Source organism: Podarcis melisellensis (genome assembly GCF_964234715.1).
Source record: "Podarcis melisellensis genome assembly, chromosome: 4".
NCBI lineage: Eukaryota > Metazoa > Chordata > Lepidosauria > Squamata > Lacertidae > Podarcis > Podarcis melisellensis.
Genome location: NC_138531.1, coordinates 75,909,617 through 75,934,356, shown reverse-complemented (window position 1 = coordinate 75,934,356; position 24,740 = coordinate 75,909,617). Strand labels below are relative to the sequence as shown.

Sequence of the window (24,740 nt, the reverse complement as noted above, 5' to 3'; positions counted from 1 at the left end):
ATTTTTTGCCCAGTTCCGAAGAAGTTCTATTATAAAAAGGATTGTAAGCAGCTATCTTTTACTTTCATAGTTAAGGATAGTTATTTATGCCACCCAGTCTCCTAGAAAAGCGGGAGAGGGGAGGGGAGAGAGAAAATTAACTGGCGACTTGGAGACAGCTCTAAGACATATGCTCGCTGCAGGCAGAAACAAGCTTTTTACATCAGTGATGTAGAATGGAGACAGAGCAGCTGCATAAAACAGCAAGAAAGGAGGGAGAAAAGCAACTCCCCCACTCCTTGTTATTGTGGGGGCTTATTATATAACCCCCCAAAAAGCAACCATAGTCATCTTTTTTATTCTTCTGGAGGGCATTTTTGAGGGTTCCAACAGCACAAATGAGTATTTTCAATCCTACAGCTGAAGAACATCTTGCAAATTGACCATTTAGCCTCGGGGTTCCCAAAGTGCGAGGAAGATCTCCCTAGAGAGATGCAGACAGTTGCTAGGCTAAATCAAGCTTTTCCATGAGACACTGCAATCTGTGTATGTGTGGTTGGCCCAGGAGGCAGCAGAGAATTGCGGGGGGGGGGGGGAAACAACAGCAGCATTTCTATACACACACAAAGCGAAAAACTTGACTTTGTACAAACCAAGATGTCTGTGGTGGACTGACTTTGCCTGTTCTTGTTGCAGTTTCCTGATATCTGTCTGTCTGTCTGTCTGTCTGTCTAAAATGAAGTGCAGGATGAGCTCTGAAGTAGGTATAAATATTTTGTAGATGGCAGGTAGGTTCCTGGCTTACAAAGAACAAACTGATCTTCACTTTAGTGCTGGAGAAGGGGGAGCATACACCACCCAAAGAGAGATGGGGAAGGAATCAATCTTTTTCTTCTTCTTCTTTTTAAAGTAAGACAAGTGAGAGCTGGACCATAAAGAAGGCTGATCGCTGAAGAATTGATGCTTTTGAATTATGGTGCTGGAGGAGACTCTTGAGAGTCCCATGGACTGCAAGAAGATCAAACCTATCCATTCTGGAAACTGTTTTTTTTAATTTTAAATATCTTTCATGGGTACTATCATGGTGTGATGGGTCAAAACTCACAAATTACACATTTAAAAATTAAAATACTTCTTGGTTTCTAAAAATTCTGGCACAACAGAAGAGAGATATATAGACTGTTCACACATTAGTGGCATAAAATGCAGGGAGATGTCTCCCCTCTGCTGTGTCATAAACCACATGTTTACATTGCTGTACACACCAGAGAGGAGCCGGGGTGTCTTCACCCGATGCACATTACCTGATTCATTTCTCTGCACCTGCAACCTGCCCTGAACTCCTTTTCAATGAAACCACCATCCGTGCATGGGCTGCCATCTGCACGTGTTTGACAGACACCTGAAATGCACACACCTTAACAGTGGCTGGTGTTTTCAAATCAGACAGAAGCTGAGAGCAAACCCATCAAACAGCGGCAATTCTCAAGAAGCTACAGGACAGATATGGATTGTGGCAAGCATCACGCGTACTCAGCTTCACACACCAGCGGTGGGAGCACAGTGGAGCCGAAGTAAATGGTAATGTGTGCATAAAGATAGAGAGAAAGAGATATAAAGATAGCTAGACCTGTATCTATTTCTCTATCTGCATATAGACAGAGGTAGACAGAGATAGACAAAGATACATAAGATTAATACATTCACACTAGGTGTTCTGGAGGGAGAAAAGGTAAACATGTGGCTACTGTTTTCTGTGGCAAGCCTACTGCAGACCCCAGCACTGAAGTTAAAAGGAGCAGGTGACATTAATGTAATCTGCCTGGGAGCCATTCCAGTCAGAGTAGACAGGATTGGGCTGGATGGACAAGCAGCCTGACTTCTTATGTTCCACACTCGGCATTTAGTTTGGCTCCCAATTCAGGTCATATTTTTTTCCACGCTGCTTTCCCTCTTTAATCTGCAAGCCAAGCCCAAGATGGACAACAACCCATTTTTATATGCACACAGAATTAGGGCACCGTCTTTCAGAAACTCTGACATAAATCCTGTTGGAATTAACCGGAACAGAAGCCTCAGTCCCTGAAAAGCCGTGTTTCGGAGTCGTCAGCAGATACTAATTCCCCTCACTTTGTTACGCTGCTCCAAAGGCTTTACAATATGCCCTTTCTGTGAAGCCAGGATCAGATTTGTAGTCCCTGACCTCTGCCAGGCTATGATGGCGCTGCCCGAGGGTAACAAACTTGGGCCAAGAGGGCTTTATCGTTTCAGTTCGCAAAGATAGCTAAACTAGGATTTTCTCAACAAGTCGTCTCTTCTTTTTTTGTAAAAAAAACCTAAAAACCACAAAGAAGCTAATATTTTGGAGAACAAAGAAGTATTTATGCTGCAGTGCTGCATATAGGTTGTTTCAGATTCTTGCCTTTGGGCAAGTTTAACTATTAAAGGAAATCAAGCCTTCCCTACCTTTGCCTTCCAAGTCCATTCCACCGGCTGAACCTAATGCTGTGATGTAGAATTCATTTCAAGGAGGTCCCTTGCGGCATGAACTGTGGTTACATGACATACATAGCTAAAGGAAAACCTTTGCAAGACTAAATTAACCATTGCCTATGCCCTGGAGACTGCCCTGACTCTTATTTACACAGCCAAACACTTTATAAGAATCTGTACCAGAGGTTGTTCCTATCATGGGCTGAGTCAGGGCCACTCCAGACTGGGCAATTTGGGTTTTTTTTCCCTTGCGGTGTATTTTGCAATATGTCATTGTCCCCAAAATGGTACATTAATGCCACATTTGTACTGGATCATTCTGCTTTATTAACTGTTCTGCTTCTCCAACATTTCCACTTGGAAGGGCACTCTTGTGCTATAGAACAACAATGACGAGATGAAAAACAAACAAAAACCCAGCAACATTTTCAGTTTTAAAAAAATCACAGGGTTTCTGCAGAAGCTAGAGTGCATGGAAGTAGGATCCTGTAGAATTGCCCAAATATCATCATGAGCACAAATCATTATGGCATCTGCAAAGGCCCTGAGTTCCAATAAGTTAGGACACATTCATGCCATACATGTAAAGCACCATGAATACCACTTTAAACTGCCACAACTTTCTCTAAAGAGTTGTAGATTTTGTTAGGAGACCTCTGTTTCCTTTCCAGGTCAAAAATTCCCAGAGTGGTTTAACAGCCAATTCCTCTTCACAGGGAACTCTGGGAACTGGAGTTTTGTGAGGGGAATACAGGGGTCTCCTAAAAACTCTCAGCACCCTTAACAAACTACAGCTCCCAGAATTATTTGAGGGAAGCCATGGCTGTATCATAGTGCTTTAAATTTATGGTGTGAATGTGGCTGTCAAAGATAGTTAGGATGACTGAAATATCTTAATGTTTTCAGGTTTTGCATCCTACATGTAAGTTATTCAGAAGAGCTATTCACAAGCCCACAATGAAGTACAGACACACACAAACATGGGCATAGCCAGGATTTTTGTTGGGAGGGAGGGGGCAGAACCTTAGTTAGCTTTGTTTTTTTATTGATTTAGGGTGGGGCAGCTGTACTTCCCTGTGTTAGAATCCCTGCTCCATGATTGCAGTCATGGGATTTTTGTATTTCACAGGACGGTATATGTTTTGATGGGGACAGGATGTTTGTTACTGTGTTCCGTGAAGTGGGCCTACTGTCCTTTGTTCTTTTCCTCTTTGCTGTCTGATGCTAGAGAGAGAGGGAGCCATGTTGCAGTGCTCCGTGTGTGTTTATATGTAAATAAAGTAGATTAGCCAACATGCTGAGTTGCTGAGGTCTGTCATGCAATGCTGCGAAGACTCTGCGGATCCCTAAGTGTGCCGGTGTTGGTTGCCATCGGTCGCTGTGATGTTCGGGCAGAAGAAAGCTTTTGAAGCTCCGAACCATCGACCAGGAGGGAGAGAACATGCCAATTGGGCATGTGTCTCTGCCAGGGTCCTACTCAAGTGTAGGCTGAACTCCTGACACCCTGCCCCCCCCCTTTGGCTATGCCCATACATGCAAATACTTACAGAATAAAGTGATTTCCCGATTACACCTCTACCCTTGGATCTGTGAATCCACGTTTGCCTTCATTAACCAGTGTTGGTCTTTCTGTCCTCGTGTGCCAGACCAAGACCTACGGAGAGAATGTGCACCTTATTAGGATGTCGTGGCTGAACCTGAAGGCAAATATTGGCAAATATGCACGGCAGCCATTCATGAAGCCTCTGGAATGTATACATCTGAACTGAAAGTATACTTCTGTCTGAACAGAAGAATCTCTGGAACATGTATACATCAATAGGAGCTGCAAGCCTTGGTGGAAGGGCATGTTGATACTGCTCTTTCTATTAATGAATTAAATGTATTTTCCACCCTTTGTCACAAGATCTCAGGGCGGTTCACAGAATAAAATATAAGATAAAAACACCAAGTAATTAATTAAATCAAAAAACAAAACAAAGCAATAACCTTCCTTTTAAAAGAAGAAACAGGATTTTGCAAAAAAAACAAAATCAATTAAATAACAATCACTCCTACTAATGTGGGATTCATTTGAGTTGAGGTAATTTTAATCTGTTTTAGTTTTTTAACTGTGTACTTAAATTAGGCTTGTAATTTTATTGCTTATCTTTCTGTAAACTGCTTTGAGGTGGGTTTTGTTTGGTTTTTTACAATCAAGCAGGATATAAATTTTATGAAACAAACCAACAAACAATTCCATGAGCACTGATCCCTTTGTGACCAAACAACCCCCAAATTTGCACAAGAGGGAGGGGGATCGGAGGGCTTGGTAGAACCCCAGTGTTTGGGACCACCCCAAATGAAGACTAAGCATGCTCTGTAGCCACAGAATGTTGAGCCATAAGACATTTCATAAAATATCAGTAAAACTTTAATGTTCATTGCAGTAAGACGCTAAAACATGCTGGAAACACTTGACAGTGGGTGCCTACCCAGTGGCAGACCTTGATGTCTCAAATTTCAGTGGCACCCCTGTGTGTGATGCTAAAATCCAGTTCTCCCCTCCCCACTTCCATTGGCTGTCATAGTTATAGCACCATCTCCGGTACCCCAGAAGCTCTGTGCCCAATGCAACAGAACTGTATGTGCTCCCCATAATCTACCTTTGGCTTGCCTAATCTCTGATGAGAAGCACCTTCCAGACTGGAAGTGGATGGCAGGGGGTGGGGTGGGGTGGGAAGGCTGTTGCGCAAAGATTCAGGCCATGCTAACCTTTGTGCAGTTGGCGGCTCTGGGCTCCAATCCATCCATCGTAACCAGATCCTTCAGCAGGCTAGTTTCTTGGTAACCTTCTTTCACTCCGTCCAGCTTGAAAGTGGCCTGAGGCTTCTCCAGGATCAGCCTGAGGCTGATGGCAAAGCCAGCCATGTCGATGGCAAAGGGCCGGTTAGGGTCAAACACGACCTTCCAGCCCACCACTTTGCCTGCCGGGCTCACCTTTGGGGACTCGTACCTGAGGCCTCCAGCAAAGGCGACTGGCCAGACGGATACCTTCTTTGTGTAGCGCATCTGCTTGTCAGAAAGAAAACAAAATTGTGATGGCCGTTCCTCAAGCGTTCCACTTTGATTCCTCCGACTTCCCTTCTATGCACCCACCTTCTAAAAAGCCCAACAGGTTAATGGGCACAGCAATAGCGTTGTAAAAAATGGTAGCACAAACAGCACAATCCTAACCATGTCTACTCAGAAATAAATCCCATTGAATCCAATGGGGTTATGCGCCCAAGTAACTGGAGCTAGGATTGCAGCCTACACTTCATGCTTACTCAGAAATATGCCCCATTATGTTCAATGGGCGGCAGTGTGCAAAGGATTGCAACTAATGGTTGTGACTGATAATAGTTCTTGCACCTTTATTTTTAGATCTTATTATGATTTATTTGGAAATCATTTAAATTTGGCTGTGTACTTTCTGATGCATTTTATTTTTATGCCTTTTTATGTTTCGAATTTAGTGATGTATGGAAGTGAGAGCTGGACCATAAAGAAGGCTGATCACCGAAGAATTGATGCTTTTGAATTATGGTGCTGGAGGAGACTCTTGAGAGTCTGCAAGAAGATCAAACCTATTCATTCTTAAGGAAATCAGCTCACTGGAAGGACATATCTTGAAGCTGAGGCTCCAATACTTTGGCCACCCCATGAGAAGAGAAGACTCCCTGATGTTGGGAAAGATTGAGGGCACAAGGAGAAGGGGACGACAGAGGACAAGATGGTTGGACAGTGTTCTCGAAGCTACCAGCATGAGTTTGACCAAACTGCGGGAGGCAGTGGAAGACAGGAGTGCCTGGTGTGCTCTGGTCCATGGGGTCATGAAGAGTTGGACACGACTAAATGACTAAACAACAAATGTTTGGAATTAATAATAATAATAAATAATAATAAATTTTATTTATATCCCGCCCTCCCCAGCCGAAGTCGGGCTCAGGTCGGCTAACAACAATAAAATAGTACAATATTCTAAAAACATTTCATTATAAAAATTAATTAAAATCAAATTGTTGGCAACCATTAAGCTAAGGTTCTGTGGAGATTGCCAAAGGAGGGAGTCAGGCTGTGCCCTGACCAAAGGCCTGGTGGAACAGCTCTGAATTATGTAAATCTTTTCATGTTGTAAGCTGCCTTGAACATGGTTTTAACTATGGAAAGGCAGCATACAAATAAAATGAGGAGGAGGATGAACGTAAGGTGGATGAGGTTAGTGGTCCAGCTAGACCAGCATCTTGCTCTCATAGTGGCCAACCAGGTGCCCATGAGAAGTCTGTACGTAGGCCCTGAGCACAGGACCACTCTCCTCTGCTAAGGTTTCCAGCAACTGGTATTCAGGAGCATTCCTACCTCTGACTGTGGAGCTAACCATGGTAGTGAGTAGCCACTGATAGCCTGATCATCCATTAGTTTGCCTAATCCTCTTTAAAAAGGGTAGTTGGTAACTATTACTACCCCTTGTAGGAGCAAGTTCCATAGCTGAACTGTGTGAAGAATCATTTTCTTTCATCTTCCAACCTTAAACTTCACTGGATGACCATGAGGTCTAGTGTTATGAGAGAGGGAAAATTTTTTTATTCTCTAACCGCTTTCTCCACAGCATACACAATCTTATACACTACACAACATCACAGATTTGTAGAGTCCAGGAATATTTTGCCCAACATGGGACTTGAACCCACAGCCCTGAGATTAAGAGTCTCATGCTCTACTGACTGAGCTACCCTTCAGGGTACTTCTATCCTGTTGCCTGTTCTCTAAATTAAAAAGCCCCATGTATATTAACCTTTCCACACAGAGGAGTTTCTCCATCCCCTCGATCATTCTGGTTGCCGTTTCCTGAACCTTTTCCAACTTTACAATATCCTTTGGGAGGTGAGATGACCAGAACCGCTGTACACAGTATTCCAAATTTGGCTGTGCGGTAGATTTGTTTCATGATATTCTATTGGCAGTTTTATTTTCAATTCCCTTCCTAATGGTCCCTAGCATGGAACTTGCCTTTGCACAGCTGCTGCAAACTGGGAGTAGAAACCGAAGGTCTGTCACTGCAAGCTAGGATGCCATGAGCATGCACATGAAATTCAGATTTTGTACTTCACTTTAAGGTTGTTTACAATGATTTACATTCGCCATTTTGCCACTCATTCTCTCAGTTTGGACAGGTCCGTCTATTTTATTGTAGAAAATCATTTTCTTGTTTTAATGACCCTGAACAGTTTAGTGTCAGCAGCAAACTGAATTACCTTACTGCTCACCTTGATCAATTATGAACATGTTAAAAAGCACAAGGTCCATTACTGATCTTTGGGGGGGCGGGCCTCCACTTTCTACATCCATCCATTGGGAGAACTGACTATTTGTTTCTGCTCTCTGCTTACCAATCCACAAGAGGACCTCACTTCTTATTTCATGACTGCTAAGCATAATCAAGGGGACACAGGTGGCGCTGTGGGTTAAAGCCTCAGCGCCTAGGACTTGCCGATCGAAAGGTCAGCGGTTCGAATCCCTGCTGCGGGGTGCGCTCCCGCTGCTCGGTCCCAGCGCCTGCCAACCTAGCAGTTCGAAAGCACCTCCGGGTGCAAGTAGATAAATAGGGACCGCTTACCAGCGGGAAGGTAAACGGCGTTTCCGTGTGCGGCTCTGGCTCGCCAGAGCTGCGATGTCACGCTGGCCACGTGACCCGGAAGTGTCTCCGGACAGCGCTGGCCCCTGGCCTCTTAAGTGAGATGGGCGCACAACCCCAGAGTCTGGCAAGACTGGCCCGTACGGGCAGGGGTACCTTTACCTTTACCTTAAGCGTAATCAGGTGTCCTTGGTGAGGTACTTTGTCAACTGTTGTTTACAATGACTGGCTGAAGCTCTTGAGGATTTCATACAGGCCTATCTTTTATTTTAGACATGCAGGGGATCCAATCTGGGACCTTTGGGATTAAAAACAAGTGCTCTACCACTGAGCTCCAGCACCTCTCATTTGTCATATGGCTGGCATCTCTTCCTATCCACCCAAATAATGCTCTCCACTAAAGCGAGGCAATGCACTCAACCAATGTGCCTAAATAATGGACCCAAAGATGAAACCATCCTAAAGTCTTGAGTCTCATACCTCTTCAAAGAGCTCTAGGCTATAGGTGTTGTCATCATCAGCAAAGTAGACCACACCCTCTGGTGGTGGTGTGGTGCCGAAATTCTCCCTCAGCCAATGCAGTCCAAGATTCCTCTGCAATGTGCCCCTTGGTTTGTGAGATGGGAGCCAGGAAGGGTTCTTCAGACTCTTAGGCGTCTCAACGTTCAGGTGCGTAAAATTGATCCCTGTCTTCTCAAGCAGATTGGATACTAGGTTGGTCCTTCTGGGAGCGTCTTCCACCACCACCCAGTGGAGGTTCTGCACATGGAGGAAAGTATTGGCCAGACGGGTCAGCTCAGCCTTCTGCACTGGCCGGCTGTAGGTAGGGGTGATCACAAAGATGGCAGGCAGAGCCTCTGACCATGGGGGAGGCCTGGAGTACACATAGCTCCGGATTATTTTTGGAGCTGCCCCAACAGCCGGCTGCCGAGCACATGATGAGAGTCCATCCTCCCTTGTGAGCGATGTGCTATTATTGAAGAGAGATTTGGCTGTCACGTTTTCATCTGTTTCCTCTAAGGCAAGTCGAATAGAGAGAATAAATCATAAAACACCCACTGCAGTGCCACTGAGACCTTCACCACATTCACATTTGTATTTTAATTATCCCCTAGCACTGTAATTGCTATGGGGGAAAAATAAGCTCTTTGTAAGGTTGGGCCTGGTGCACTTACTTCTCAGAATGCTGAGGTAGCGGGTAGTTGGGTACTGATGCCACAATGTAAGAAGAAGACCCCATGGCAACGCAATCAGAAGTGTAGTGAGAAGGTTACGTCTCCTCAGCATGCTGCAGAGATGTCCCACTGCCCGGGCATCTCCCTACATTTCAGAACAAAATAGCAGGGGGAGATATAAAAGTGTATGAATAAATATAATGACACTTGGAATGCACTTGTAAAATTATAATTCTTTGTTAATAATTATATACTCGTCGGAATAATAGCATTACTTATATACCTAAATACTGTATTGTATTACAGTTCCCCCCCCCCCCATTTATTATTTCATCTGCATTTTCAAAAACAGTAACAGGGAGCATACTTAGCCCCTTCCCTCTCCCTGTTCCACTTACAACTTCGTACCAAATACAACATGTATACATATACCATATGACCTCCCTTCCACCCTTATCCTGGATCCTTTGCTTTTCTACTACTCTGCGTAATCCACATCTTTTTAATTATCCAGTTTGTTATCTATTAAAAACTCTATTTCATCTCTGCTAGATTTACTAAAGTCCTGCTAAGCTATGTATTGTTTATACTGGTTCTTAAAATATTCAAGAAACATTATCCATTCCTCCTTTTTTTACTTATATTCATTTCCTCTTATCCTGTACGTCAGACCAGCCAGTTTTGCATACTGAAGCATTTTACACAGGTTGCCTTCCTTAGTGGGTACTATACTTGTTCTCCACCTTTGTGCTGACAAGGTTCCAGCTGCGGCAGAGGTGTATAGTAATAAACTCTTTTGTTTTTTGGGGACCTCCGCTGTTACCATCCCCAAGAGGAAAATCACAGGTGGGGAAGGTTTTCTTAATTATCTTTTAAAAATTCATTATATATAGTTTCTCAATATTCCTTAATTACTTTACAGGACCACCACATGTAGGGAAAAAACCCTCATTTTCATTACACTTCCAACATTTACCTTTTTTATAAATTTTCACCAATCTTGTGGGGGTTATATACCATCTGTGGGTCATTTTCATATTTTCTTTTATTGCAAAACATGTCGTGAAATTCATAATTATTTTCCACAACTTTCCCCATAATTCATAATCAATATTGTGACCCACATCTTGTGCCCACTTAATCATTTCACAAATTCATTGTTAGTTGTATTGTACAGCTGTATTGTATTACGGTTTAAAGCACCTTTTTGTTTTCCTTTTTTCCTTTCTTTTACTTTATTTGTCCACTGAAAATTTTCTCATATGTTTATGTGTGTGTGTGTGTGTGTGTGTGTGTATGAGAGAGATTTCTATCCCTGACAATGTGCTCTGTTTGCTCCGAGTTCTGCTATATCCCCACATACCTGGTTTTCTATTCTACTTAGCGAAGGCATATTCCTGAGATCATTCTTTCTAGGTTTTTCAGTAGCGAATGACTTTTACTCTTTACACCTAAGGTTTGAATGTTTAATGACTGTATTGATGCCTGCATATGTGTAACCTTGATAACTGAAGGCTATATACTTTATATGTTTCATTTCCATGTAATAAACCATGGGTAGGCAAACTAAGGCCCAGGGGCCGGATCTGGCCCAATTGCCTTCTAAATCCAGCCTGCAGACGGTCCGGGAATCAGCGTGTTTTTACATGAGTAGAATGTGTCCTTTTATTTAAAATGCATCTCTGGGTTATTTGTGGGGCATAGGAATTTGTTCACCCCCCCAATTTGTTCCGGCACCCCAAAAGGTCTGAGAGACAGTGGACCGGCCCCCTGCTAAAAAAGTTTGCTGACCCCTGTAATAAACCAATCTTTATTTACATTCTGGTGTACAAAAGTCTTTGAGCATAAGGGTGAAAGGTGTACACCATTTTAAATGGAGGCATGTACTGACTCCATGCAAAATTTTCCAGTCCTCTCAGAGCTGTATGCTGAAGACGCATGTGTGGTAGGAGTGTATGTGGGTTCAGGCATACGCCTTGTAACAGTGTAAAATGAGACTACAGTTTTGGTCCAATTCTCCACAGAGTTTGCTTCTGCAAAGTGACTCTTATCCTTATTCTGCACATGATAATTTCTTCATTTGCCCCTTGAAGTAGTAAGCTCTTACATATGTAGTCCAGACAAAGGTAAAAAGAAAAACCTGAATATTGTATATAATTTTTACTTGCAAGAGATTTCACATTATGGTACGGGTTTGTAACTGGGTTCCATCCATTGGCCAAAGAAGCAACAGTTGCAATGAATTTGTTTTCTTGCCAGAAAGAACAATCTGCTAAAATTGTCAGTTACTCTAGGATTGCAGAACTGAAGGGGAACTTTACTGGATTTTCCTAGGAGGATACACTCTATTGTTGAAGGAAAGTAAATGCATTTCCTTCTCTTAAGCTTCTTGTTAATGCATGTGTTGCTGTAAACAACCAGAGGGCCCTGTTTGTGTAGCAATCTAGCCAGCATTTGTTGGTAGTTCTCTGTCTAAGTTAACTCCACTCCTAAAAGCTGAGTCATTTTTTTACTGTTCTGTCTTCTATTTCTTCCCTTCTATCTCCATGCATCCTGTAAATAGTTCCTGCATGAATAAAACCTTTGAATTCCAGATCCTGATTATTCTAATCTAATCCACCCAAGCTGCAAGGTCTGTTAACACCTCTTGCCTTTCAGAAAGCCTGGCACCATCCACTGGCTGAGAAGGTGCAGCTGTTCCAGTGCTTCTCCACCCCCTTCCTTCACTCTGTATTCCTTTTGTATAATGTCTGTTAGACCAGTGTTTCCCAACCTTGGGCCTCCAGATGTTTTTGGCCTACAACTCCCATCATCCCTAGCTAGCAAGACCAGTGGTCAGGGATGATGGGAATTGTAGTTCAAAAACAGCTGGAGGCACAAGGTTGGGAAACACTGTGTTAGACTGTAAGCCCAAGGGTAGGCAGAGTCTTATTTTGTAAGCTTTGTACAATACATAGAAAAAAGAGGCAATTTATAATAGTGCTAAATAATGGTGATGAGAATGATGTTGCTAGGTATAAGAACTTGCAGGCGACAACATAGCTTTTTTATTTTTGTGAAATCCTAGCACTTACAGATGCTTTCTGCGAAACCCCGGCTGGATTTTCTGCTATTATCTGCAAGAAACCTGAGACAGGCACTCACACAGAACTGTCAACTTTTACATTCAGCTCTCTGCGGCATTCACTCTATCAAGAAATACTTGGGAATTATTTCAGTAGTTAGTCCCACGCTCTAACAGCTGCCTTAATACATTTTGCCCCAGCACGCTCTGAGACCGGAAGTGAGCTTGTCATAGACATTAGGGATGTGCATGAGATTCAGACAAACCCTGAATCCTGAGCTGAAGCTGCTTTGGGAAAGATTCTTGTCTGAAACAGAATGGGGTCTTTCCAAAGTGCCCTGAAGTGAAGCTGGGGCAACCAAAGTGATTTGGAATGCTTTGGATATTCAGGCAAAAGGCTAAAGTGAAATCTTTCCTCCCAACTTCGCCATATGCGGAAAACTCTACAGAGGTGAGGGAGAGGGTGGGATGGGAGCCATTGCTTTTGGAGCCATTCTCTTGGCTCTCAGATTTGAAGTGCCTGCCACCCAGTTGCTAAGTGAGCCCCCAGACCACCAAGTCCAAACTCCAGTGGCAGCCCCCTGAAATGAGCCACCATTGGCAGCAGCAGCTACATTTTACATTTAAGATAATACTTCATTTTCTTGCTAATTATGCCACTTTAAATGTGCATTCTATACCTGACCTCCTTTAGTAATGTTTCATTTTGAAATGTCTAAGAAAATATTTTGTCTTAATTTTGCTGTGTTAAATGTGTATTCTGTATTTGACCTTCTTCCGTAATGTTTTATTTTGAAATCTTTTAGATAGCATTCTATTTTCTTGTTAATTACGTTGTTTTCATACAATCATAGAATTCTGGAGTTGGAAGGGACCTTGAGGATCATCTATTCCAGCGCCCAGCGATGCAGGTATACACAGCTGTCCCATACGGGGATCAAACCTGCAACCTTGGCGTTATCAGTGCCATGCTCCAACCAACCGGTCCAAGATCACTGAGTATATATATTTTATATTTGAACTCTTCTGTAAGAAGTTCTGCTTTATTTTTTAATGTTCTATTTGACGTTTTAATGTAGGCTTGTAAACAACTTTGAGATTTCCCCCTATTTATAAATAGAAATGAAAAATAATGATAATCAGAGGGAATAATCTTACCAGTGTTTTCCAATCACAGCAATGCATCACCTTGATCTGCTCTGCGCTTTTGCTAGTTCTGCTACTGATGCTTGCTTACTTGGAAAATGCTGGGCATTTAACTCCTTCTGCCTTTGCCAATGCCACGAATCCACTCCCATTAAATCAACTCTGCACTTAAGTTTCTGTGGCTTTTAGTGCCAACTGAGCATCAAACAAGCCTGAAGCTGTTTTTCCTTTCCTTATAACATATAGCCTATGCACCTGTCTTTCTGGTATTTTGTAAGTTACTTTCCTAAAGGCAACTCTACCATGCATGCCATTTTCATGCAAAATTGTTGCCTGCAAAATGTCAGGGATGGGGGAATGACTCCCTTTTAGTTCTCCTCAAGAAAATCAACTTTAAAAAGTACCCAGCACAAAATCCCCTGCACCAATCCTTTTGAATTATGGCAGCTTTCTTGCTTTGGGACACCTGTCTGATATGTATTATTTTCACACACAATTATTTTCACACCTATTGCCCACAAAACTATAGGGGAATTAAGTTAACTCTTTTTAAAACCACCTCCAAACTGTAAATGCTGCCCTGGCAGGTAAAGCACTGCAGATGTATTTTGGCAGAATTCATCCTCTTAGAAATGCCTGAAAACTTCATCCATTTCTGCCAAAAACAAACTGGTCAATATTTTAATCAGGCAAGAGACATGAAAATGAAACAAATATTGGTCTTAATTCATGAACTGAAATTCAAGCATGAACTAACGGAGAATGGGTGGGGAATCTTTTTAGCTTGAAGGCCATATTCTCTTGTGGATTTTGCCAGAAAAATAATTGTTTCCTTAGCTACTGGGATGTGATAATGCATCCATACAAAGTACATCTTGACAGGGAGCAAATGTTGAAAACAATGGAGCTTGGGGAGAGGAACAGGTTTGACTCCACACTCCTAGACAGTCCCATGAGTGTAAAAAGTGAACCATTGCCACTCTGTTGCAGCTGAACCAGGGAAAACATGTTTAATAAATCAGCACTCTTATGGTCTGATCCTTAGTTCTGAGTAAATATGCCAGGATTGCAGCTAATTGCCTCTCTCTGTGTGTGTGTGTACATACATAAATTAAACAATATTTGTTTTTTTAAAATATGGATCTCTTTAGAGATATGGCTCTCCAAAGAAGTTACTATGCTGGACCATCTTTTTCTTCAAACACTGAAAGCATAGGATTCCCATCTTCTTTCTTCTGTACTAATGCTATTTACACCTGAGCAAGAGGCAAAACTTCAGCAGGTGAAGCTTTTCCCTTAACTGAATTCCCACTCTAGAAAAAGGCTCAGATGTGGCAGCAGTTTTGCCTGTCATAAAGGTGCCAAAAGTCCCTGATGGAAAGAATCCAGCAAGTCTAACGAACTGTCAGCTCTACGTGCAAACAAGCAACGGACATCTTCCATAATCAGTCTCATAATTACATTCAGTTACCTAGTTCCGGGTAGAGGAACAAAAACAGTTTCAGCAGTGTGTCAAGTTTGTTTGTTCTTTTATGAAATACTTTCAAGTTAGCCAGCAAAAGCAGAACACTGGAAGCAGTAGCTGCAAGAGCAGACTGATAGGCAGGAACAGAGTAGCTACGTCATAATCCTGTCAGCCATTTCCAATCCCTCTCTAGGATCGCAGTTTTGCTGATCAAGGCTGACAGGAGTCCAGGAACATCTCAGGGTGCACAGGTATCCCACCCCTGAGTCAGAGCTGTGATTCTCCTGTCCCTGCCTGCAATATTTAACTGCTGACAGTTTTGAAATTTAGGAGAAAACCCTATTCATAATAACGGCACTCCTTCCCTCGCTAGGCGAGCACACCTCATCAGCCATGCTGCAAAATGACTCACCAGTTATCTGTCACAACAGAGGGCATGCCTTGACACCAATGGCTTTGAGGAAGAGAGTCTAGCTGGCAGGTTTGTTTAGCCCCCTGGCCTTCCTGGGATCTGCCAGGAGTTGGTGTCCTCTGAGATGCTCCTCAGGTGCAGAGTGTATACATTTGGCACTTCCTTGCAGGCCTTCTTCCACATTCCTGTCTGTCAGGGGGGGACGGTGCTTTCTCTGGAGGCCTAAGCAGACACAGACCTCATTAGTCACAAAGCAAATTTTCTCACCTGCTTGGAAGAAATATGACCGTGGCCGTTCCTGATACGAAAAGCACAACTACAAGTATTTCATTTGAAAAGCTGGTTCACATACTTACCAGGCATCTTCGTGAGTCCCTGTGCTACAGCCATACGTTTACAAAGTCAATTACGTCATTGCTTTTAAAAAAACAAAAACTGTTGCTAAAGGGTTGGATTTTTTTTTTTAAAAAAATAGCTCTATCTTGTTCTCTCTAGGCTGAGTACATACATAGGTGCTTCAAGCCTTTCCTCAGCTGACAGGTTTAACTTGAGCTCTGAATCTTTTCTGATTTAGCAACATGCTCCTGGAACTGTGATGTTGCTAGTAATCTACATGAGGCCTTGCCAGTGCAGCATAAAACATATTATTCCTGCTTGAGCCTTGGGTAGAATGTTTCCACAAACCAGAATTGAACTGGCCTTTTGTGCTGGAGTGTCGCATAGCTGACTCACATTCAGTTTGTTCTTCACCACGAGTCCAATCTTCACTTTACATGTGCACAGCTAGTCTTCCTTCCAGTGTTTAATTAGTGTTCTTTCCAAAGTTTACAGTGACATTTGAGAAAGACCAAGCAGTCATCATCAGTCTAGTGCTCCAATTGATGTCAACAATTTTGCCATTTTACCCCATCGTATAAAAAGGGAATGTTCTGAATGGGAAGGAGAGCACTTTCGCCATGACGACACACCTTTGCCAGCATGCACTCACACCTCAAGAATATTAGGGTCGTCCTACTAGATCAGACCAAAGGCCTATCTAGTCCAGCATCCTGTTCTCACAGCAGACAACCAGATGCCTATGGAAACTCCACAAACAGGATAGGAGGACAAACACTCCTCCCCCCCACTTGTTATGCCTAGCACCTTGTATTCAGAGGCACACTGCCTCTGACACTGAAGGCAGCACAAAGCCATCCTGACTGTTATCCATTATTAGGCTTATTCCCCATGAATCTGTCTAACCCCCTTTTCAAGCTCTGGAAGTTGGTGGGCATTATTACTCCTTCTTGTGGGAATGAATTCCATAGTTAAATGATGCACTGTGTGAATAAATACTTCTTTTGTCTGCTGTCAGTCTTTCAGCATTCAGCTTCATTGGGTTTTAGTGTTACAGAGAGGGAGAAAAGCATCTCTCTCCATTCATAATGCTATACACCTTCAGGTCAGCTCTGGGTGCCTAGTTTGTGCTTGTGCTGTACCGCCCCTAATATTCCACTTAAAAACCTGGGAATGGAAAAATGCCATGAGAAGTTTTGAGAGTTAAAGGCGTTCTGCAAAAACTCAAGCAACTTTTGTTAGGAGTTTAGAAGAACTGTGAAGGGCAGTGACATATCATAAAAACAGATGAATGGAAAACAATTCATGCAAATTAGGCACTGGGAGACGTAGAGAATGACTAAAGAACTATATGCAACAGGGAAAGATCCACAGCTGGCAGGGGAAAATGCTATTGTGAATGTGCATTTAAATATACCAGGGACAAAAGAAATCCGAACAATGATGTAACTTGTTCTCATTACTAGAAGCAGAGGGCAAAACGGTTAATAGTGAGCAGCGAAAGCAGTTGTGTTTAAAACAGATTTCCAGATTAATTATGGAAAGGAGTGGGATGATGCATTCATGACACATAATGATGATGAACTACTTCCTGTTCCAACTGTATCAAGGGACAAACACAAACAGATTTAAACGAGCCAGCCTGGATAACTTGTTCCAAATCATATTTTGGATCTCTGAATACAATACATGCACAGAATAGAGCAGTTAACACAACATTTTCACTCGGTCCCTTTACTTTTTCACTGAGACACGTGCTCACATGGCAACATCCCTTTAATTAACATGGTGTCAGATTTGTAATGTCTGAATGCACTAGATACTTTCTGGAGGGCTTTGCTCAGGAGCAATGAAATAACAGCAACCAGCGGCTGCTTTTTTTGACGTTTCACATTCTAAATGCTGCTCTAAAAACTATGATTTCAAAAGTACACCTACAGGACTCAAAGGATGAACAAACCAGTGCCTGGAAACACACCATGCAAGTATACTGGTCAGGTGGTCACAACTGGTTACATTTGGGTGGCCACTTATACAAAGAGTCAAAAAATGTGAACTACATCACCAAAAAGAGACAAAAATGGGGCAGATGTGCATGACATTTGCCTATACACTAGTATTAATAGTTTAAATGAAGCTTATAAATGTTGGAAGGGCCTCTGAAAGCTAGGATCAGAAATGAGCTCTCGTCACTCCCTGTTCCCTTTCATCACCTTTCTTCTTTTCTGCGGTTTCCTCTTCTCAGCTCCCATATCTGTTAATACCTGCTTCGGAACTTCATTCCTAACCACCTATAACAACATTCACTGGCCGAATGATGGATGCCTTCAATATGCTGCCTAAGATCCTTGAGCCGATTTCCAATTATACACGTCTCGCTTTAATTTCAGTCATCCATCATCCGTTTTCCTTTTATATAGAGATATCTAAAGGAGAGCTTCATAATTAAAAGTTTGAGACACAGCCTTTGAAACAGACGCTTCCCCTTTAACTTAAGTGTTCCTGTCATCTACGCAACCAGCTAATAATTGTGGGTGGGGGTTATGAGTCAGAAGGGTTGGCTAAATAAGCATGGGGAACCTGTAGTCCTCCAGATGTGTTGGCCAACATCTCCCATCATCCCAGCCCAGTGGTCAAGCTGTCTGGGGCTGATGGGAGATGACTATAGTCCAGCATCATTTGGCAGACCACAGGTTCCCATCCCTGTATTCAAGGAAAGCAAGTATTGGTTTCAAGTCAAAGAGGTAAAATGAATATAATTTTGTATGTGAAGAAGAGGAGGAGGAGGAGGAGGAGGAGGAGGAGACTCTTGGAATTAGCAGCCATTCAAAGATTGTTGACAGTGTGAACAAGCATGCTTTAGATCTGTCATTCTACACATATCTGCCCATATCTTTACAAGCAAAATCTCTCCGCAGGAAGCAGATCTGCATATTCATCTACGTGGAGCCCCAAGGAAAAGCACAGAGCACAACCTTCCATTTCACATGCTACACTCGGCAGGTTCGTTTTGAACAGTTAAGTATGATACTCAAATTATGGAGCAATTAATTTTAACCAGCTGCAAAGGTAAAGGGTGTGACAGACTGTATACATGCCAGACAAGGGATTAAAGAAATCTGGTCACGTGACACAATTGGCCACATATATTTGTTACGTTTGTCCCTGAAAGCCGGTTTCTATAAAAACTTTATTGGATAAGACATGATGTTATATACCGTATTTTTCGCCCTATAGGATGCACCGTCCCATAAGGCGCACCTAGGTTTTTTTTTGGGGGGGGGGAATAAAGGGGAAAAAATTATTTCCCCCCCAGGCGCGGGGCTGGGGTGGGGGAAGCCCGAGCTTCCCCCGACCCCAGTCCCCAGAACAGGCAACTCTCCGCAAGCCGTGGGAGCTCAGCGAGCCCAGCCTTCGGCATGCAGGCAACTCTCTGCAAGCCGTGGGAGCCCGGTGCTTGCAGAGATCTGCGCGAAGCCTGGAGAGCGAGAGGGGTCGGTGCGCACCGACCCCTCTCGCTCTCCAGGCTTCAGCGAAAGCCTGCATTCGCCCCATAGGACGCACACACATTTCCCCTTCATTTTTGGAGGGGAAAAAGTGCATCCTATGGGGCAAAAAATACGGTAAATATGTGGTTCTTTTTGAGGTGACGAATTCTTTTTCTTCTTCTTTTTTGTGCTTAATTTTGTTATACTTACCTTTACTGTATGATTGTATTTTGAACTTATAAAGATTTATATTTTTTTAAAAAAACAAAACAAGCAAACGAAAACAAAGCCAGTTTCTGTAATCGTTGGCTCCGGTGAGTAGGCCTTGGCAGCTGGGTTGCGGTCCAACTGCTAGCTATTTCCATTCTAGCTGCGTATATGAAACTGGCCCATACAGGGGGAGATGACTGGGATGGACGCTCTGATGGTGGCGATGAGAAGGAAAAGGGCTTTAAACCTCCAACTGCTGCTTATCTGGATTAGGCCCTTGCGCTTAGTATTTATACTGGAAAGAAACATCCCCTTAACAGCAATGGAAGACTTACTAATGCAAAAAACACATTTGGATGGCGCAGTCTTTGCTGTGGCAGGCAAAGTTCCCAAGCTGGATCATTCATATATGGACATATATATGAGCCTCTCTCTTTCTTCCCCAGGGTGAATGGAGCCAAAATCACCTCTCACCAGTGTAACTACAACGCTTAGGTCAAATTCACCTCATACTTTTAAAGCATGTGGCTTTCCCCCAAATAATTCTGAGAACTACACCCTAAAGAGCTACAATTCCCAGCACCCTTAACAAACTACAGTTCCCAGGATTCTTTGGGGGGAGCTATGCAATCTTAGGGAGGGGAAAAAACACCTTTCTATCTGTACGTAGAAAGTGATTTTGGCTCTGATCACACTATGAAAGCAAGAAACAACCCTCCCTTCTCTGCATTAAACCTTCCCTGAAAGGATCACACACAAGGACATGCTTAAGTACACACCCCTCTGATTAAAGTTCAAACTTAACACACAGCTGTATGTTTTATATCAAACAAACATCTCGCTTTGCTCTCAGAGGGCAGTGAATCTGGGTCAGGCTGTAAATGCTTTATCACATATTTGTAACCAGGTGTGTGATGATGCCAAGAAAGAAATAGGAACATTAATTTCAAGAGTGGGATTAAGGCCCTTTTCTCTATGCACCAGGCATGTGGTTGGTGTGCATATCTGTGTGGAGCCTGGAAGGGAATTTGAAGTTTTTTGGTTGGTGAGATTCACACAAATATCTGGTGCCCCTTACGTTACCTTTAATGCAAACTGATAGGCAGGAACTGCAGTCCAGGAATACATTGGAGGCCAGCTTTTCTAATCTTCCTGCATCCCTCTAACGAAAACCAAACCAAACCTAGGAGAAGAAAAAGAGGAAGGAAGTTTAATAAAAGTTTTGCCATGCTCATGAAAACCAATTATTTATTTGTGCCACAGAGTATTTAATTGCAGAAAGATAAAACATGTTTTCTTTCCTTAAAAATGGTGCAAACTGTGTCTTTCAAAGGGAGAGTTTAAATCTATGACCCTTAATGATGACTGGAAGATCTGCACTCAAGTGTATTAGGCTGGTTGAGACAGTAGGTGAGGTTGGAGGTGGACTTTCTGCCATGTGCTCATTCCAGTGGTGGAAATGGCATTGGGCAGGATCTCAAACATAGGAGGGACACCCATATGAGGTCTGTGTTGGTTGGCAAAGAAAAAATTGTTATATGAAAAGGAAAGTTCCTGGATGCCAAGATCCATGCTTGGCGCAAGGACTCTTTGGAGAGAGAACACCAGCAGAGATTTAAAATCACAAAATATGCAGCAAAGTAAAGCGTGGAAATACAGGCTGTTAGACCTTTACAATATGCCCTTGTGAGTTCTTTCCAAAGTTTCCCTCTTCCCCCAGCATAGAAAAAGACCACACATTTGGTAAGTTAAAAATGGCTTACTTAATAACTCAGATTCATGTGCTTTTCCATATAGAAGTCAGAAAAGCTGCACAGGCAGTAAAACTCGTCTTAGTTACTGTGGTGAAAGAACCTGACTTATTGGTATAGGAACACAAGCATGGCTTGTGAAAGCCATGTGGTCTGAGCTGCAGCAACCATCTCAGATCTCCTCACGCGTTGAGCTTCTCTGGTAGACCGAAGGAACAAAGACTTGATTGCACAGTCCCTCCCAAGGTGAGCTAAGTCTGGCAGGACAGCTTACTTTATGGTCTTAACCCCTTCATGCATAAGATTTAAGCATGTTGGTTATATGAGTCTAGTTATTCCACAGTCTGGAGGTGACACACCAACCTAAGTGCATTTTCCCTGCCACTTTCCTAATCGCAAAAGACATTTTAAAAAAATAATTGGACTGGTAGCGCTTGGGCAACAGAATGCTTTAATCCACTTTCATTGTGAAAACCTAAACTTCCCACTATCCACCTCACAAAGCTATGACAGTCTGGAGGTACCCTCTAGCATCCAGAGACTCAAACCAGGTTTGGACGTATCCTTAGTGAGCTGCCTAGGTCTGTCGAAACTCAGGCCTCAGAGCCATGGAAAACCAGTCCCTGAGATTGGCAGCCTCTGTATAGGCCAGGCCTGTACTGGCCAGAACAACAAGAACAAAAACAAGAACAGGATATTGGGCTTTTGTCCAGGCCTGATCAACATATCAGTGGCCTTTGCCCACTGCACATCAGATTCAGCCCTAGGTTAGCACAGACCCTGCTCAAGTCAAGTTCTAGCGCTAGACAGCAAGGCTCTTCCTGGGCCTGGTTTCAAGTCCAGCCTTGCATGGCCCAGCCCTGACATTCAGATATGCACCACATGAGTATTTTTGCTTTTAAAAAAAACACATAACAGGGCAGGCAAATAACCTGCCCATCTGGCCTTAACAACAACACTGGAAAACTTGGAGAAGTGACTCTTTTTTTCTTTGTTTTTCTTTTAAACTAAACAGGACACTGTGCTGGTGAGTACAGATGTGTTTGCCTTAAAATTTCTCACCAGTTGGTGAAACAAAGTCAGCATTACAAGTCCCAAACCCGGATGCACGAGCTGGACTCAGCAGCATTTCACAGGCAAGCGTGCATTTGTGGGCCTGTGCCATAAAGGATCTAATCAGATCTGTGCAAATGAATCCCGCACTCATTCGGTGCCTTGTAAACATGCGCAGAAATTTGCCGCAGCTCGATGTGCCGGTTGCTTCCTGCTCTGCGGCTTCTTTCCCCCGGCAGCCCATAAACACCCTGAGAAAGTCCATGCAGATTTCATGAGTTGTTGGTGCTGGAAGATGCAGGCAGAAGGCAGAGCGGGGAGCCTTTCCTCCATTATTGATGAGGCTGACCTCTCTTCAGACAAGGGATGCATAATTCATGCCGGCTCGGGTGTCTGTGGTGCTTGGCAGCTCTTCTTTCTGCTCCCTGAAATCAGGAGCAACTTCCTGTTGCCCACTGCCACCCTCCTCCCTCCACATCCCACTTGGAAGGGAAGCGCCATAGCTCAGGGGCAGATCATGTGCCCAGCATGTAGAAGGTCCCAGTTTCAATCCCTGGCATCTCCTAGACTATCTTAAGAAATATTGTAAAATTGTTGAATGTTAAGACGATGTTGATTTTGAAATTAAGGGGATGCTAGCTGTAATTTTTATGTGAATATGAAAAGTAAGCTTAAAAATCTAACAGAAACTAAGGGAAGGATTTGTTGAAGAGACTTAGAGAATGGAATACAGTAAGGAGAGGTATGAGGAGGTCGGGAAAGTAAGTTTCATGCACATAAGGGAATGAAGTTATACATGTGGGGGTTTTTTGTATGTATTTTTGTTTTTGTTTTTTGTGATTTTTATGTTTTATAAAATTTGTGAAATTGCCAATAAATATCTTTTTTAAAAAAAATCAATCCCTGGCATATCCATCCCTGTCTGATATCCCAGAGAACAGCTGCCAGTCAGTGTAGACAATACTGAACTAGATTGTCAGGGAACTGCCATCGGAACAGGGAAGGGAGGGAGAGGGGCGGTTGGGACACAGGGAACCTTCAAAAATCTTGCCAAGCAGTTCCTCTTCCTGCGGTGGGGAAAGCCACGCCTCCAGTGGGGAAGAGAGGAAGGGACCAGAGAATGCTGCTGGGAGCCCCAGCGCCGCACCTCGTCAGTCTGAGGGTGGGGAAAGCCACCGCTCCAGGGTTAAGGAGGGGAAAGGGCTAGAGGATGCTGCTGGGAGCCTCAGCACCACTCCTGGTCAAGCCGGCCAGGAGGGAAGCACGCCTCTTCTGTCACCCACCTTGCGCAGAGGTGTAAAATGCAAAGAAGGAATGAAAAGGCTGGGGGTGACTAAGCTCTTATGTTGGGGGAGGACACAGAAACGACCACTCCCGGATTTTGCTAGCGATTGAGGAACTTGTGGTTCTGCACTGTAAATAGTTTTGCACCATAATAAAACCTGTAAAAGACAGGTCGGAATCCTGACTGGTTACTAGCGAGCAACCACCATTGCCATCTGACATAGATGGACTAACGGTCTCAGCATAAGGCAGTTTCCTACTATCTCAGAACAAGCAGATGCTGTGATATGGGGTCAAGAACAGAATTTGCTATAGATCTGTATCTTTTCACCCCCTGCCTGCTTCAAAACACCCAGGGTTAATTTTTTTCTATTTAAAGTATTTTCCTTGTGCAACGAAAGATGCCGTCATTACCATGCGAGAGTTGTGTGCATTCCAGATATCTCTTTGGCCGAGTAATGCTTGCTATCAGGATATTGTGTTTTCCCCAGCAGCTACACAGCGGTGTTTTTATTACTGGGGGGAAAGCAGTTGTCTCTACTCCTCTGCTGTTAACGTCAGTTGCAAGGGCGAGGGCTGTGTGAGATACAACTGTGCAGATGTCGTATGTACCGGCTGGAGAGTGCCTGAGAGGAGCACAACAGTTGTGTGATTCTCCACACACCCACCTGTATCTTGAAGTGGTAACGTCACAGAATTGTGTCACATTTTCTGTGCCCCCTCCCCAAAGAGGTAGGTCAGCCCATAAATACACAACTGAGGGGTGGGTGGGTGTACAGGTCCTGGAAAATCCATACACAGGATATATATTTATTATCTACTTTATTTGTCACGTTTATATCCCACTTTTCCTCCAAGGAGCTCAAGGTGGTGAATGTGATCCTCTCCATCATTTAATCCTGACAACAATCCTGTGAGGTAGGCTAGGGTGAGAGGCAGTGACTGGCCCAAGGTCACCCAGTGAGTTTTGCGGCTGAGTGGAGATTTGAACCCTGGTCTTCCAGGACATAGTCTGCAAAGGATAAAGTAAAGGTAAAGGGACCCCTGACCATTATTAGGTCTAGTCGTGGCTGACTCTGGGGTTGCAGTGATCATCTCGCTTTATTGGCCGAGGGAGCCAGTGTACAGCTTCTGGGTCATGTGGCCAGCATGACTAAGCCACTTCTGGCGAACCAGAGCAGCGCACGGAAACACCGTTTACCTTCCCGCCAGAGCAGTACCTATTTAT

At 43.4% G+C, this 24,740-nt stretch overlaps 1 protein-coding gene across 2 annotated transcripts in view; it reads right to left on the bottom strand.

Annotated features, from left to right (window-relative positions):
• Nucleotides 1–24,740, bottom strand: part of LOC309368969 (galactosylgalactosylxylosylprotein 3-beta-glucuronosyltransferase 1-like) — a 55,544-nt gene that overhangs the window by 4,632 nt on the left and 26,172 nt on the right. Inside the window, exons 2-7 of one of the 2 annotated variants that reach the window (XM_081909437.1) lie at nt 20,508–20,607; nt 15,391–15,612; nt 9,304–9,448; nt 8,609–9,144; nt 5,227–5,523; nt 4,020–4,126 (exon numbers count right to left, since the gene is read on the bottom strand). In XM_081909437.1, the coding sequence (XP_081765563.1) occupies nt 4,040–4,126; nt 5,227–5,523; nt 8,609–9,144; nt 9,304–9,415 (1,032 nt within the window). In that variant the 5' untranslated portion in view covers nt 9,416–9,448; nt 15,391–15,612; nt 20,508–20,607 and the 3' untranslated portion in view covers nt 4,020–4,039. The remainder of the gene's footprint in view (nt 1–4,019; nt 4,127–5,226; nt 5,524–8,608; nt 9,145–9,303; nt 9,449–15,390; nt 15,613–20,507; nt 20,608–24,740) is intronic. The other variant, XM_081909438.1, reaches the window with a different exon arrangement.